The 18,059-nt window shown below is 38.5% G+C and overlaps 1 protein-coding gene across 1 annotated transcript in view; it reads right to left on the bottom strand.

The window, feature by feature from the left end:
- Nucleotides 1-2,685: 2,685 nt before the first annotated feature.
- Nucleotides 2,686-18,059, bottom strand: part of SNX27 (sorting nexin 27) — a 34,227-nt gene continuing 18,853 nt past the window's right edge. Inside the window, exons 7-13 of the mRNA XM_053704063.1 lie at nucleotides 8,941-9,104; nucleotides 8,701-8,790; nucleotides 8,311-8,460; nucleotides 8,105-8,233; nucleotides 5,825-5,884; nucleotides 5,344-5,406; nucleotides 2,686-4,936 (exon numbers count right to left, since the gene is read on the bottom strand). Coding sequence (XP_053560038.1) covers nucleotides 4,889-4,936; nucleotides 5,344-5,406; nucleotides 5,825-5,884; nucleotides 8,105-8,233; nucleotides 8,311-8,460; nucleotides 8,701-8,790; nucleotides 8,941-9,104 — 704 coding nt within the window. The 3' untranslated portion in view covers nucleotides 2,686-4,888. The remainder of the gene's footprint in view (nucleotides 4,937-5,343; nucleotides 5,407-5,824; nucleotides 5,885-8,104; nucleotides 8,234-8,310; nucleotides 8,461-8,700; nucleotides 8,791-8,940; nucleotides 9,105-18,059) is intronic.

The raw sequence follows: 18,059 nt of genomic DNA, 5'->3' as shown, positions 1-18,059 counted from the left end.
TAAATGAGTTAGCTAACTTAAGGGTTCTAAGTTTGTCTGTAATCTCATCTAGTGTAGATGATTGAAGTGTCTCTTCCAGAGACTCAAACCAAAATGCTGCTGCAGCCGTGACAGGCGCAATACATGCAAGAGGTTGCAATATAAAACCTTGTTGAACAAACATTTTCTTAAGGTAACCCTCTAATTTTTTATCCATTGGATCAGAAAAGGCACAGCTATCCTCCACCGGGATAGTGGTACGCTTAGCTAAAGTAGAAACTGCTCCCTCCACCTTAGGGACCGTTTGCCATAAGTCCCGTGTGGTGGCGTCTATTGGAAACATTTTTCTAAATATCGGAGGGGGTGAGAACGGTACACCGGGCCTATCCCACTCCTTAGTAACAATTTCAGTAAGTCTCTTAGGTATAGGAAAAACATCAGTACTCGCCGGTACCGCAAAATATTTATCCAACCTACACATTTTCTCTGGTATTGCAACTGTGTTACAATCATTCAGAGCCGCTAACACCTCCCCTAGTAATACACGGAGGTTTTCCAGCTTAAATTTAAAGTTTGAAATATCTGAATCCAATCTATTTGGATCAGAACCGTCACCCACAGAATGAAGTTCTCCGTCCTCATGTTCTGCCGCCTGTGACGCAGTGTCTGACATGGCCCTAATATTATCAGCGCACTCTGTTCTCACCCCAGAGTGATCACGCTTGCCTCTAAGTTCTGGTAATTTAGCCAAAACTTCAGTCATAACAGTAGCCATATCCTGTAATGTGATTTGAAATGGCCGCCCAGATGTACTCGGCGCTACAATATCACGCACCTCCCGAGCGGGAGATGTAGGTACTGACACGTGAGGCGAGTTAGTCGGCATAACTCTCCCCTCGTTGTCTGGTGAAATATGTTCAATTTGTACAGATTGACTCTTATTTAAAGTAGCATCAATACAGTTAGTACATAAATTTCTATTGGGCTCCACTTTGGCATTAGCACATATAGCACATGTATCTTCCTCTGAATCAGACATGTTTAACACACTAGCAATTAACTAGCAACTTGGAAATGCTTTTTAAGTAATTTACAATAATATGAAAACGAACTGTGCTTATAAGAAGCACAGAAAAAATGACAGTTGAAAATAACTAAGTTATAGCATCAAATCTTTGTAAGGAATAAACAATTTTAGCAAAGGATTGTTCCCATTAGCAAGGATAACTAACCCTGGCAGCAGAAAAAATACACAAAAAAACGTTTTTTATCACAGTAAACTACACTCTTCACAGCTCTGCTGTGATGATTACCTCCCTCAAACAAGGCTTTGGAGATCCCTGAGTTCTGTAAGATGAACCGGATCATGCAGGAAGAAAATGAACCTCTGACTGAGATTTTTTGATGCGTAGTAAAAGCGCCAAAAATGGCCCCTCCCCCTCACACATAACAGTGAGAGAGATCAGTGAACTGCTTTAAATTAAACAAAACTATTGCCAAGTGGAGAAAATAGTGCCCAAAACATTTTTTCACCCAGTACCTCAGAGAAATAAACGTTTTTACATGCCAGCAAAAAAACGTTTAACCTCAATAAATTAATTGTTATTTAAAACCTATTGCAAGTCCCTGCAAATTAGGTTAAGTCTATGCATACAGTATAATCCAGTGAAGTACCATCCCCCAGAATACTGAAGTGTAAAATATACATACATGACAGCCTGATACCAGCTACATCTACTGCATTTAAGGCTGAGTTTACATTATAACGGTATGGCAGGATTTTCTCATCAATTCCATGTCAGAAAATAACAAACTGCTACATACCTCTTTGCAGATCAATCTGCCCGCTGTCCCCTGATCTGAAGTTTACCTCTCCTCAGATGGCCGAGAAACAGCAATATGATCTTAACTACTCCGGCTAAAATCATAGAAAAAAAACTCAGGTAGATTCTTCTTCAAATTCTACCAGAGAATGAATAACACACTCCGGTGCTATTATAAAATAACAAATTTTTGATTGAAGGTAATAAACTAATTAAATCACCACAGTCCTCTCACACATCCTATCTATTTGTTGGGTGCAAGAGAATGACTGGAGGTGACGTAGAGGGGAGGAGCTATATAGCAGCTCTGCTGGGTGAATCCTCTTGCACTTCCTGTAGGGGAGGAGATAATATCCCAGAAGTAATGATGACCCGTGGACTGACCACACTTAACAGGAGAAAAAGCGCGCAAGAGAGAAAAAGAGCGCGCAAGAGAGAAAAAGAGTGCGCAAGAGAGAAAAAGAGCGCGCAAGAGAGAGAGAGAGAGAGAGAGAGAAATAGAGAGAAAAAGAAAAAAAAGAGAAAGAGAGAGAGAGAAGTTGTATTTGTCTAAAAGTAGTTTAATAAATTCCAGGCAAATTACTATTCTTCCATTCACTTCAAGAAGGAGAACACTCAATGGATTTATACCACGTGCTCATTTTATTAGGATGGTGACTTTTGGGGGATGTATCCCCTTCCTTAGACTTCAGGAAGGATATGCATCACTGAAACATTGGGGAAGACATTGGGGTATTTATATGCTTATACAGAAATAATTGTGTGTGTGTAAATCTTTTCCCAATTCAGCGTTGTAAACAAAAACCATTTTGTAGCTACCATAGTTATCCTACAATATGGAATCCATCAATTTACAAAAACAAAAAAAAGACGTGAAAAGCAGTTTTAGTCTCATCAATAAATTGATTTATTTAAAAGAATATGATACAATTAATTACACTAAGGCGACTTTTACCAAACAACATTAGAGTGGTTAGCTCTACAACATGAAATTAAAACACTGACAATTCAGCTGGAATCTCTCTTGCTTATTAAACTCTCTTTATATTCTTCAAATCACAAATAAAAATATACTGTCAAAAAAAAATAATGGTTAGATTTCTTGAAAAATAAATTAAAACTGACACACAAAGGTGAGTAAAAATATTGTGGTGGAGAATGAGAGGAGTGGGGTAGGGAGGGAAGTGACAGAGGACATTTCAGGAACAGGATCTCCAGTGCTACTAAACATACTGCAGGCCCAAGTCATTCAGTTCAATACTTCAGGTTCCTGCCAGTTTTGTTATTGCTGTGGTGTGTTACATTTGTGTTTTGGGTTTGTAGACCAGAGAAAGAATGCCAATATCCACCAGAAAGGAACACGCTGCTGTATAAGTTAATCAGAATAGACACTTTAATCCAGAGACATCCTATCCATTGCTTGGGGTATACTCCTGAAAAACAGTTGGCTCTGCATAAAATTACTCTCTGAACTAAAGCAGAGCGGTCCTTAAAAAAACATCATGCTCGTACATCGTATATTATTTGGTTCATTTAAGTTGTGGTATTTCAAAATCTATTAAGTATTTTGATTTTGGAAAAAAGTACGTTTCTATTATAAAAACAAAAATTGTCGGGCTCAAGGGTGTGGAGTTGTCCCTATTAGCCAGCTGGTATTAATACAGTAGTATCAGTTGTGTACAAACATGCATTTCCTGCTAGTTTCAAATGTCAAAACTTTATTTACCTGTTTAATTAAATGATTGCCGCTCTTTTGTGAGCACTGCAGAACATTGAGTACATTGATGTTAAAGGCTCGGGGGAGGGGGAAACAAAAACAGGAACAATCTCATAAGTTGCTTTGTCACTTTTCATTACCTTTACTGCAGCATGATCATATTTACAGTTAAAAAAAGTTGCTTTACATGCACATACTACACGCTTGTCCTATTCACTGCACCTTCCTGAAGTTTACACGAATCAAGTGCTCCGCTGCCATCCTTGACTGACAATCGTTGAAGTTCACAGAAACAAAGTTATAAAGATAAAGTGTTTTTTTGTCCAGATTAAAGTTCCTTTATCCCCCACAAGACTCCAGTAACTGCTAAACAGAATTTACCCTTTTACTAGCAAAAGGAGCCTGCATTAAAAAGGTTAATATCCTAAATAAGAATTGGATGCAGCTAGAAAGAGCAAACCAAACTCCCCCCAAAAAGATAAAAATCTTAGAGACTGCCGACTAGGAGCAGACTGAATACTGAAATCCTTACTGAAGGAGAGGTATATATACTGCACAGGCAAAAAAAGGGTGAGTAAACACCTGCTCATCAATTCCTAGTTCAATATGAAATGTAAAAATGATGATTTTTTCCTTATATACAGGTGCATGTGCAAGAAAGAGCAGAACATACACTACAGCCCTGACTCTGTGCTCTCAGGTAGTCTTGCGGCTTTTTTGTTGAGGGGCAAAAATATATATATATTCAGGTGAAATGTAAACCCTTCTAGGTTTCTGTAATTAAGTCCCAAAAAGCAATGCCTAAATCTGTCCCAATTCTTTTTACGTTTCAGTTGCGGGTTCCATCAATGAGGTGTGCAAATGTGAAGATGGGTCCTGCATCAGTCCATTAAATCATACATTGTGTTAAGAAGATTTCAAACAATTATTGGCAAACACTACCATATCAAATCCTTTTTGTGGATCTTCTGTTCAGGCTGAAAACATGTCCTCAACTTCAAAAGTTGAGAACCAAACTCATGAAGTTCAGTGTAACCAAGTAGTAGTGTTAGATGAAACAGAAGAGTTGGAGAACATTGTTAGGGCTGAGACAGACTAATAGCAAAAGGGAAATTACAAATGGGTCTATGACAAAGCTGCTGCTTAGGAGATGTTTAAATTACATGTAAATGAGTCTGTATGGAAGGAGTGAGAAGCTTAACTCCAGCATGTACTGTACAGTGCACCGTAGACCCAGTGCAAAAAGGAGCTAAGCCAGTCGGCCTTTTCTTCCAAATGAAAGGATGGTTCATCACGTGATTTCTGTTACGGATCTCAGGTGAGCTAAGTGTCGATAAATCTCTGTTCAGACACCAGGGGAATGAGGATACTAAGTGCTAGTATCTTTCTGCTGTAATCTCACGATCTGAAATATGTTCTGTGAACAAAGTATGAATAAGAATAAACACACAAATAGTACAAACCCCGCCCTAGTGAATAATCTCCAAAATTAAAGTGACACAAGAATAGTATATCCAATTAACATAAGTGTTCTCCCCAGGACCTTTTTAGTGGGTGCGCCACCCAGCTAATTTTATTGACCACTCTGCTAAAATTTTAGCCAATATTAATCTAAAATTAGAAATTACTAAAAAATTTAAATTTGTATTGCACAAATCATCATTAAAATAAATTTTTTCGATTATGCAAATATTTTGTGCTTTGGATAGTAGAAAATGATATATTAGAAAATACTTCATGCTGCCACCCGGCTGGCAAAATTTTCTGTGGAGAACACTGCATAACTATTTATGGAAGGTAAGCAAGCATCCTGTGGAACCTTACCTTGCTGCATGTACTGTCACTACTGCAGTTTTTGTTGTCCTTATCTGTTGCTTCCTCTTCCACCTGCATAAAGAGAATTATTTAAGGTTAGGTACCAGCACTGACTAGACACTAGTATGTGACTAGCACACCTCTGCCTCTTATTTGTATAGAGCCGCAAAATTTCGTAGCACTGGCATAACGTCTCTACTATCTAATCTTTATACCATTCTCATATTTATTTTAAAAATGGTGTTGCAACACCCTAGGTTGCATCTCAGTGTATTTGGCTAGAAGCTAGCGTGTATGGCTGTTGGATAGGCACCAGCATCTACTACTTTTTGGTCAAAAGCTGTAACTAACTCGCTCTTCATTTTTTTGGTTTTAACCTAGCCGTCTGCATCAAAGAGAGTGTTGTATATAGATATAATAAAGAACGTAGTTGTCACTCAAAATTACATGGAAGCAGCAATCATACTTGACAAGTTGCCATAAAACTTACCTCTTTTCTCCATTTCAGCTCACAGAATACCCGCTCAAAGCATTCATGCATGTAATTAAACTGCAGGAGAAAAAAAATAAACTAGATCAGAGCTGAAATACTGGGAATGGGTACGTTGTAAAAAATATATATATATTTTTTTTTTTTACACATAATACAGTAGCAGTCACTCATACAAATAAGTTAAAATGTCACAATATATTTAGTAAAGATGATACAAGACTAGATCACACTGCGGTTGTAAACCAACTAGTAGCAATTTAAATCTCCAAAGCCTATGAAGGTTATTATTATTATTATTATTTAAAAGAGGAGCTGTTAAAAAAACAACAAAAACAAACCCATAAGAAAGGGACTTGGCTGTCAAAATCAGATTTTCACAATTCAGACACAAAGTACAAGAATAAAAACAAAATAATAAAAACCCAACACAAGAATTTTACTTCTAATAACAAATATACCTATTTCTTTTGGCCTCCTTAGTTGAAGCTTGGTCCTTTTCCCCGTGTGTATAAGGAAGTAAGCGCAAACACATGTACATGCCGTGAGATCTACATGGCAGCAGTGCATGTAGCAATGGTTACACTAGCAAGCTGTAGAGCAGTGTTTCTCAACCGCGGTCCTCAAGTACCCCCAACAGGCCAGATTTTTATTATAGCTTAACCAGTGCACAGGTAAAGTAATCAGCTGACAGGTCAGTAACCATGGGGTTACTGATCAGCTGGTTACTTCAGGTTTTCATTATAGCTGAACCAGTGCACAGGTGAAGTAACCAGCTGCTGTAGAGGAAGCCTGCAGCAGGTGATGATCATATCATGGTCTGTTTAAATTCAGTTTCCATATGCAGCGCTATAATGGTTAGAACCTTACATTTACAAAGGCAAATTTCCATGATTTAAAGGAATTTTTAAGATACATAAATTAGGACAGTGTTATCAAATTCAAAAATCTGGAGAACATTTAAAAGCCTTGTTGAATTAATATGCAACTAAACACATACCACATGGAGATAAAAAGAACAAATGAGTTCTAAAAATTCAGGGCATTTAAAATGATTCTAGGTCAGACTTGTACATGTATATACACACACACACAAACCTGTTTGTTTTTTTTCTTTAAGTCTATCTTAATATCCTCGGGCATGGCAAAACAGGACTGGCATAAGGCTGAAAACTATAAACCAGTAAGTATGAAATCAGCAGATGGGAATTATAAAGTATTATATTTAGGAGAATATTATTGAAAACGCGATCATTACAAAAAAAAATAAAATAAAAAAATGATATCACTTTCAGAAAGGTGAAAAAAAAATGTATTATTGATGGGGTGTGTTAAACAACACATTATTATGCTGCACTATGAGGGTAGCATACACCCATATAAAAATTTTTTTTTTTTTTTTAACCGTAATGAAATGTAGACTAGGTGGATGGGATTTGCGGGGTCAACTGTATAATTCATATGACAAATCCATCACACAGACTTATCACTTTCTAGAACTCCAGGTCACTCACTCTGCTAAACTGCCTGGAACAGCCTTATATGACCCTTATATGATCCGCTGATGAAAGATTTAATGTCCCCAGCATTGCTGGCTTTGCCTTACATGAAACTATCTTATTATACAGACTCGTATGATACAATACAGCTACACAGTATTGGCATATCCCCACAAGTGATATCCTTTCAAATCGTAGCTCCAGCTACTTTGTCACTATACACAGTAAACCCTAGGGCAGGGGTGTCCAAACTTTGCTCTCCAGAGGTTTTGGAACTACATTTCCCATGATGCTCAGCATCATCGGAAATGTAGTTCCAAAACCTCTGGAGAGCAAAGTTTGGACACCCCTGCCCTAGGGGAACATTTATACAGAAAGCCCTATAGGACATAACACAAGATTTCTCTTCTGATAAAAGAAAAAAAGACTGGCCAAGCTTGATGGCAGGAGTTATCTGACACAGAGAGAATCACATCATTTGTACCAGAAAAGGAGAACTCTTAAACACAAGAAAGCTTCACGGTCCTGATATAAAACCCATATTTATCTAAAAATGAGAGCCACATGGAAGTGAGATTCCCTATGAGAGAAGCACTAAATGCTTCATCGTCTTACTATCCAAGTCCTAACCTCAAAAAACACAAAGAAAGTCTTACAGCCTAATTTGGGCTATAAATACCGTTTCCTCCTTCCCAAGCATGATTCTACTACCGAGTGGACATTATCACCCAATCACCATATCAAGTGCATTCAGTACTACAGACCTGCTCTCTCTACTTACATAAGGAGTGAAGATTTTCACCCATCGAGGTTTTTTTTCCCCCCGGGCATACTCAAAGCAGAATGCCATTCCCTCCTCATCAGTGTCCCACCGTTGCATCTCATCCCACTCAAAGGCAATCACTTGGTTCTGGAATGTGTGAAGAAGGCAGTCAGAGAGGAACAAATGTATACAGTGGAAAAGACAAGAACCCCATCCCAGCTCACCTCCAGCTGCCCTTCCTCCGTGCAGGCTAGCAGTTTGAAGTGTTTGATACTAATGGCGGTAATTACATGTCCCTTCCGGCGGGAGTCACAGGAGCAGTGAGGGAACATAATTTCATTGTAGCCTTCACAGCCCCGCAGCATATTTAGGTACTACGGGAGAAAGAGGTAGGTAAAGAAGATGGTAAGCTAAAAGTAACATTACTATAGGTCACGCTCAAGTTGACAGATAAACAGCAGAGCTTCTCAATCTGCAAAGAGGCTTCCCTATGTTAGGCCAACAGACCACCCAATGATACTTATAGAGGAATCTACAACTTTACAAATATTCCAAAGAACTCTGCTATCAGGTGATCCCTAGAGGGCCACAGCACTCTAAAGCAAGAACATTACCATTAGCATCTTCCGTTGCTCACAGAGTTTCTGAAGCTGGTAGGACTTGTCTTCAGCTTTGATGTAGCCTTTCTTTACATCATCCACTGCCTGAAAGAGAAGAAGTCGCGTCTGAAAGCTGCCAGTTGCTACAGAAAGCAAAGTAAACTTCCACATACTCTAAGCCCAGGTAATCTTCTACCCCATGCCATGTTCACATAATAATAATAATAAAAATAATAATAATAATAATAATAATACCTGGTGAAAAAAGTATGAGACAGCAAGGTCATTGTCCTTAAGAAGAGCTTCTTCAGCAGTAGTGAAAAGCCATTTTCTGATGGTTAAGCAGGTTCCAGGGATGGCCGAGGTGTAGTTCTGTACATATAGTTTGTGTGGGAATTCGTTGGGTGCCAGCTTTCTGACTAAAAAAGAGAAGAAAAAAAAAAAAGGAGGGTGACCCCAGAAAAAAAAAGGAATTATTAATATAGGTGCTCCAGCCTGCTACATTAAACATCTTTACATATTAACAATATGAAATGCTCCATTATATATTTTAAAGGGAAAAAATGTCTTCATCTTTGTAATTATAGGGATATGAAGAGCTCCTTTAGTAAAAAAAACAAGTATGATAAATCAAAGCACACCTAAAAACGAAACAACTAAACTTGTTTTCTTGCTAAATGAGTTCTTAGAAATTATTGTAGCCAATGTCTGAAACTATATAAAGAGAGCAGACATAGAAGTTAGATTCTACAGTCACATGATTTTTGCAGCAAAAAAAGTCCTCTACTAAGCATGGCAATAAACAACTAGAGTAGATGTCTCCTAGCAACACTTCAAAGCAAAATATGCTCCTTTGACCTTTATGTAGAGACCACAGCCCTCTTGTGGGTTGTGACAGGAAGTAATTGACCCTTCACTAATATAGTTATATTAAAAAAAAAAAAAAAAAAAAAGAAGAGGTACAATCATTTCAAAATGATGAATAATAAATTTTGTATAGATTTAGTTTATTACAACAATAAAACAGACTATTTGATATCCGTTTAAATAGTTTTTCTTATTTTAAGAAAATGTAATGTATGTTTGGTTGACCATGATCCAATGTTTAACCATACACACAAAGGTAATAAAAAAGGTGGGTCTCATGCACTCACACAAAATACAAATGAAGAAATGCATAAATAGAGCATATAGAAAAGGTTTACAGTAGAATATTTGTATTTTAAAAGAACACATTAAGGCCATATAAAAAAATGTTAAGATAGGGCTTGACAGGTGCCACAACTCATACAATCTTACTTTTGGCTCCTAGAATACGCACACACATATGCGTGTGTACATGCGTGTATATACATACATACTGTCCTTGGCTACTAAAAAATAAATACATAATAAAAATTGTAGTGGCTCCTATTCTTTTATATACAGGTAGTCCTCATAATTTGTGACGTTTCACAATAGCTCCTGTTCCAAGTGATTATGTGACCACTATTGAGGAAGTTGTTTCATAGGCTCCTTAGCTGGAAACAAAGAGGATTAGCAGAAGTGTTTTTGCCACCTGCACACATACATTTGATGCCATATTAAATACGCTTTGCTGTAGAAAGAGCACCAGGTCTTTACATATTTGAGGCTATACTGTAATATGTCAAGGAGATCGTAAACAAGGGGAGCGAATGTAAACAGTAGGATATAGTCTTTTAGATGGTTAGTGTCTTCCTTTCTAACAAGTAAGGAGCTCATTTATAACTTTATTGATGCTGTATGTTTATGTTTTCATCTCCATGACAACTGGTAGAATAATTGAAGCTATGACCTGCGACCGATATCTCCTAGATTCTCTTTAAATATCGATTTTCTTTATGTATCTAATCTTTTTGTATTTGTTTTATTGATTTACACTCTGGAGACATATATATATATATATATATATATATATATATATATATATATATATATATATATATATATATATATATATATATATATATATATATATATATATATATATATATATATATATATATAATCATATACATTTATTACTCTATTTACTATTCTGTTTTCCTATATCAGTTTGGCTTTTTCACACAAATGTTTGTAGTCTGAGTAAGGGATACTGTAATGTCCCGCAACGTCACAATAAACCATGCTTTTGATTAAACAGATGACTGAAGCCCAGTGAGTGCTTTTTAAAATAAAAGATTGTGTGTATGTTTTTTGTTTATTATATACATACATACATACACACACCCATCAAAAACTTACCTTTTCATTCTGGCAGCCGCTCCGGTGATTCCCACAGCTGTCGGAAGCCTCTGCAGACATCAGAAATAACGAATCTGGATTCCTCCAATCACAGCTTCCCCCCGGGGGAATCTTGGCCTGATTCAACGTTGTGATTGGAGGAAGCCGGATTTGTCATTTTGGACCGGCGAAGACAGCTTGCGATGGGTGGAAGAAGTGCTGGAGCGGCTGCCAGGATTAAAAGGTACGTTTTTGAAGAAAACGAGTGAAATGTCAATTCTGACGAATTAAAGTGCCCTTGTTTTTAATAGGATTATTAAAAACCGGGCACTAATTCATCAAAATTGACCTTCACTTTAAGTTATATTACATTCCTAATATCAATTTTGAGAGGGGCCTGGAACCGAACTCATCTACTCCCCATTGACTTACAGTATACAGGGAGTGCAGAATTATTAGGCAAATGAGTATTTTGACCACATCATCCTCTTTATGCATGTTGTCTTACTCCAAGCTGTATAGGCTCGAAAGCCTACTACCAATTAAGCATATTAGGTGATGTGCATCTCTGTAATGAGAAGAGGTGTGGTCTAATGACATCAACACCCTATAACAACAGGTGTGCATAATTATTAGGCAACTTCCTTTCCTTTGGCAAAATGGGTCAAAAGAAGGACTTGACAGGCTCAAAAAAGTAAAAAATAGTGAGATATCTTGCAGAGGGATGCAGCACTCTTAAAATTGCAAAGCTTCTGAAGCGTGATCATCGAACAATCAAGCGTTTCATTCAAAATAGTCAACAGGGTCGCAAGAAGCGTGTGGAAAAACCAAGGCGCAAAATAACTGCCCATGAACTGAGAAAAGTCAAGCGTGCAGCTGCCAAGATGCCACTTGCCACCAGTTTGACCATATTTCAGAGCTGCAACATCACTGGAGAGCCCAAAAGCACAAGGTGTGCAATACTCAGAGACATGGCCAAGGTAAGAAAGGCTGAAAGACTACCACCACTGAACAAGACACACAAGCTGAAACGTCAAGACTGGGCCAAGAAATATCTCAAGACTGATTTTTCTAAGGTTTTATGGACTGATGAAATGAGAGTGAGTCTTGATGGGCCAGATGGATGGGCCCGTGGCTGGATTGGTAAAGGGCAGAGAGCTCCAGTCCGAATCAGACGCCAGCAAGGTGGAGGTGGAGTACTGGTTTGGGCTGGTATCAAAGATGAGCTTGTGGGGCCTTTTCGGGTTGAGGATGGAGTCAAGCTCAACTCCCAGTCCTACTGCCAGTTTCTGGAAGACACCTTCAAGCAGTGGTACAGGAAGAAGTCTGCATCCTTCAAGAAAAACATGATTTTCATGCAGGACATTGCTCCATCACACATGTCCAAGTACTCCACAGCGTGGCTGGCAAGAAAGGGTATAAAAGAAGAAAATCTAATGACATGGCCTCCTTGTTCACCTGATCTGAACCCCATTGAGAACCTGTGGTCCATCATCAAATGTGAGATTTACAAGGAGGGAAAACAGTACACCTCTGTGAACAGTGTCTGGGAGGCTGTGGTTGCTGCTGCACGCAATGTTGATGGTGAACAGATCAAAACACTGACCGAATACATGGATGGCAGGCTTTTGAGTGTCCTTGCAAAGAAAGGTGGCTATATTGGTCACTGATTTGTTTTTGTTTTGTTTTTGAATGTCAGAAATGTATATTTGTGAATGTTGAGATGTTATATTGGTTTCACTGGTAAAAATAAATAATTGAAATGGGTATATATTTGTTTTTTGTTAAGTTGCCTAATAATTATGCACAGTAATAGTCACCTGCACACACAGATATCCCCCTAAAATAGCTATAACTAAAAACAAACTAAAAACTACTTCCAAAACTATTCAGCTTTGATATTAAAATGAGTTTTTTGGGTTCATTGAGAACATGGTTGTTCAATAATAAAATTAATCCTCAAAAATACAACTTGCCTAATAATTCTGCACTCCCTGTATAAACAGAACCCCAACATGGTTTAAAAGGGACATAAAACCCCAACATTTTCTTTTAGCATTCAGATAGAACATAGAAAAAAAATTAAAAACAGAACTTTCCAATTTGCTTTGATGATCAAATTGTCTGTTTTCTTGCTATCCTTTGCTGAAAAGCAAGAAGGTAAGTTCAGGCGTGTGCACGTGTCTGCAGTACTATATGGCCAGCAGATTTGCAATGTTATAAATTAGCAGGAGCACTAGATAGCAGTATTATTTATTTTCATGTCATGCTTTAGGCATGTGCACACTACCTACCTAGGTATCGTTGCAACAAAGAAGAACATGAGAACAAAGCAAATTTGATAATAGAAGTAAATTGGAAACTATTTTAAAATTGTATTCTCTAACTAATGAAATAAAAATATTACGTTCCATGTCCCTTTAACTTATATAATAATTGATCTGTATTAATGAATATTTTTGCTAAATGCAAGAAAAAAAAAAAAAAAAAAAAAAAAAAAAATGGAATGGTAATGAAACTGTATTAAAAGAAAGAAAAAAAATCATGCCTTGAATAATACTAATTTGCATCCAACCTTGTTGCGGCACCTAAATGTCCACCAATAAAACTTTGGGTATTGTTCTTATAGACCAGTGAGAAACTAATCCCTTGGGATAAGTTGTAGACAAACATGAATTCCCCAATAACCAAATATCACATTTAAAGTGAAGGTCATTTTCAGCAATGAGTGCCCGGTTTTTAGAAATACTTTTAAAAACAGGGGCACTTTCATTGATGAAAATTTACATTGCACCGGTTTTGTAGAAATACTTACCTTTTACTTCTGCAAAGCCGGATCAATGATCCCCCGCCTTCTTCTTCCTGCTGTGCAACCACAGCAATGACGAAACTGGCTTCCTCCAATCACAGCCGGGCATCACGAGATGGACGCTCTGGGGTGCAAGCTATGATTGGAGGAAGCCGGTTTTGTCATTTCTGACGTCAGTACAGAGGAACTAAGGTTGGGATCGGCGATCCGGCTTAGCAGAAGTAAAAGGTAAGTATTTCTACAAATCCGGTGCAATGTAAATTTTCATCAATGAAAGTGCCCCTGTTTTTAAAAGTATTTTTAAAAACCGGGCACTCATTACTGAAAATTGACGTTCACTTTAAATGTGATATTTGGTTATTGGGGAATTCATGTTTGTCTACAACTTATCCCAAGGGATTAGTTTCTCACTGGTCTATAAGAACAATACCCAAAGTTTTACTTCTGCAAAGCCGGATCGCTGATCCCAACCTTAGTTCCTCTGTACTGACGTCAGAAATGACAAAACCGGCTTCCTCCAATCATAGCTTGCACCCCAGAGCGTCCATCTCGTGATGCCCGGCTGTGATTGGAGGAAGCCAGTTTCGTCATTGCTGTGGTTGTACAGCAGGAAGAAGAAGGCGGGGGATCATCGATCCGGCTTTGCAGAAGTAAAAGGTAAGTATTTCTACAAATCCGGTGCAATGTAAATTTTCATCAATGAAAGTGCCCTTGTTTTTAAAAGTATTTTTAAAAACCGGGCACTCATTGCTGAAAATTGACCTTCACTTTAAAACCAGCTTTAAAAGAATTATTAAACATTTTGAGATTGTAGTACAAAATGTTTATTATGTATACAGTGTATATATTTTATGTATCAAAAAAAAAATCCTCAGCAATATACGTTCATTATTTATTTAGTCACCCTTTCCTGCAACTTAATACTCAAAAAAAAAAAAAAAACATAACAAAACAACTGTTGGCTTTCAAAATCGTGTTATAAGGGCAGACTCCAGACTTAATCTAGTAACCCGTTTATAACTGTCCCCGATTACCCTCTGTCAAAAAGGAAACATTACAACATGGTGGGACCCATTGTATAATGGATACTAACTTTCCACTCAACTTTTTAATATTTAAACAACTAATAGCCAGAAAATATGTAGTTTTATTTTTTTTTTACTGTATAACATTTTATTTTAATATATTATTATATTAATAACATTGGTTAACCTCCCTTTAACTAAAAAAAAATAAAAAAATTATGCTTACCTTATAAATGTATTTCTTACCGGATATGGCGAGTCCACGGCTTGAGTAATTACTGTTGGGAATATCACTCCTGGCCAGCAGGAGGTGGCAAAGAGCACCACAGTTAAACTGCTAAGTATCGCTCCCTTACCCACAACCCCCAGTCATTCGACCGAAGGGAAATGGACAAAAAGGAGTAACACAAGGTGTAGAGGTGCCTGAGATTATAGTCAAAAGAACAACCGTCTTAAAATAAAGGGTGGGGCCATGGACTCACCATATCCGAAAAGAAATTTAACAGGTAAGCATAAATTTTGTTTTTCTTTCTTAAGATATGGTGAGTCTACAGCTTGAGTAATTACTGTTGGTAATCAATACTATAACAATACAAGCTAGAGGACACAGATAAACAGGGAGGGACAAGACAGGCAGACCTAAACAGAAGGCACCACCGCTTGAAGAACCTCTCTCTCAAAAGAAACCTCAGCCAATGCAAAAGTATCAAATTTGTAAAAAGTATGTAGAGAAGACCAAGTTGCAGCCTTGCAAATTTGTTCCACAGAAGCTTCATTTTTGAAAGCCCAGGAAGAGGAAACAGCTCTTGTGGAATGAGCCGTAATTCTATCAGGAGGCTGCTGTCCAGCAGTCTCATAAGCCAAACAAATTATACTTCATAACCAAAAAGAAAGTAGTAGCCGTAGCTTTCTGACCTTTACGTTTCCCAGAGAAACAAAAGAAAGAGGGCAGAGGACTGGCGAAAATCCTTAGTCGCCTGTAAGTAGAATTTAAGAGCATGTACAAGATCCAAATTGTGTAACAAACGATCTTTGGAAGGAGGAGGATTAGGACACAGAACAACAATTTCCTGGTTGATATTTCTATTAGAAACAACCTTAGAAAGGAAACCTAACTTGGTAAGAAGAACCGCCTTATCGGCAGGAAAAATAAGATAAGTGGAATCACACTGCAGTGCTGAGAGTTCCGAGACTCTTCGAACAGAAGAGATAGCAACAAGAAACAAAACCTTCCAAGATAATAACTTAATGTCTATGGAATACAAGGGCTCAAATGAAGCCAGCAGTAAAACTTTAAGAACAAGGTTAAGGCTCCAAGGAGGAGCAACATACTTAAAGAGAGGACTGATTTTGACCAAGGCCTGACAAAAAGATTGCACATCTGCCAAACGTTTATGTAGTAAAACTGATAAAGCAGAAATATGACCCTTCAGGGTACTGACTGACAATCCCTTCTCCAGGCCTTCCTGAAGAAAAGATAAAATTATAATTCTACTCCAAGAGTAGCCCTTGAATTCACACCAATAAAAGATATTTACGCCATATCTTATGGTAAATCTTTCTAGTAACAGGCTTGCAAGCTTGAATCATGGTCTCAAACACCACGCTTAGACAGAATTAAGCATTCAATCTCCAAGCAGACAGCTTCAGAGAAATGAGATTTGGATGAAGGAAGGGACCCTGAATCAGGAGGTCCTTCCACAGAGGTAGTCTCCAAGGTGGAAGAGAAGACATCTCCACTAGGTCTGCAAACCAGATCCTGCCAGGGCACACAGGGGCTATTAGAATAACCAACGCCCTTTTCTGTTTGATACGAGCAATGACTCGTGGAAGGAGAGCAAACAGAGGAAACAGGTATGCCAACCTGAAAAACCCAAGGAACCGCCAGAGCATCTATCAGAATGGCCTGCGGATCTCTTGACCTTGAACCGTACCTTGGAAGCTTGGCGTTCTGATGGGACGCCATCAGATCTAACTCCAGCACCCCCATTTGATGACTAAGCTGGAAAACACCTCCAGATGGAGTTCCCACTCCCCGGGATGAAAAGTCTGTCTGCTCAGAAAATCTGCTTTCCAGTTGTCTACTCCTGGAATGTGGATGGCAGATAGACAGCAATTGTGGGTCTCTGCCCACTGAAGAATCCGAGTAACCTCCTTCATGGCTAAGGAACTCAGAGTTCCTCCCTGGTGATAGATGTAAGCCACAGAGGTTTTTTTGTCTGACTGGAACCTGATAAACTGGGCTAAGAACAACTGAGGCCAAGCCAATAGAGCATTGTAAATCGCCCTGAACTCCAAGATGTTGATGGGAAGAGCAGACTCCTCCCGAGTCCAAAGGCCCTGTGCTTTTAACAAGTTCGAGACTGCTCCCCAGCCCAGCAGGCTCGCGTTCCGTGGTCACGATCACCCAAAGCATGTGCCCCGAGACAAAATGTTCCTGAGAAATCCACCACGGGAGAAAATCCCTTGACGACTTATCTAACTCTATTCTCCAAGATAGATCCGCATGGTTGCCATTCCCATGTCTGAGCATGCACAACTGGAGAGCTCTCAAATGGAATTGAGCAAAAGGAATGATGTCCATGGAAGTCACCATCAGACCGATTACCTCCATACATTGAGCCACTGAAGGATGAGCAGTAGCCTGAAGAGAGGCAAGAGGAAATTATTTTGTTTTTCCTGACCTCTGTCAGAAAAATCTTCATCAATAGAGAATCTATTATGGTCCCTAAGAACACTACTCTTGTAGCAGGGGAAGGGGAGCTTTTTTCCAGATTCACATTCCATCCGTTGGAACGAAGAAAAGAAATATATCTTTGTGAGATTTTGCTTGTTGAAAAGATGGCGCCTGAACCAATATGTCGTTGAGGTAGGGTACCACAGCAATTCCACGAGAACGGATCACTGACAAGAGCCCCCAGAACCTTTGAAAAAATTCTGGGAGCCGAACTGGGAATGTTTGTCCAGAAAGGCAAATCTTAGGAATCTGTGATGGTCCCTGTGAACAGGAACATGAAGATATACATCCTTTAGGTCTATGATTGTCATGAACTGATCCTCTTGTACTAAAGGAAGAATGGAGCGTATAGTCTCCATCTTGGAGGATGGAACTTTGAGAAACTTGTTTAGACACTTCAAGTCTAGAATGGGACGGATAGGTTGGAGTAGAACCCAAGACCCTGTTCCTGCACTGGAACTACCAGGGAGGAAACATGTTGTATACATTTCAAGAACGGCTCTCTCTTTATCTGGTCTGCAGATAATCTTGAGAAAAGGAATCCGCCTCTGGGAGC

The sequence above is a fragment of the Bombina bombina genome, chromosome 1 (genome assembly GCF_027579735.1).
Source record: "Bombina bombina isolate aBomBom1 chromosome 1, aBomBom1.pri, whole genome shotgun sequence".
NCBI lineage: Eukaryota > Metazoa > Chordata > Amphibia > Anura > Bombinatoridae > Bombina > Bombina bombina.
Note: the sequence above shows the minus strand (reverse complement) of the source record. Positions and strands in the feature narration are given on the sequence as shown.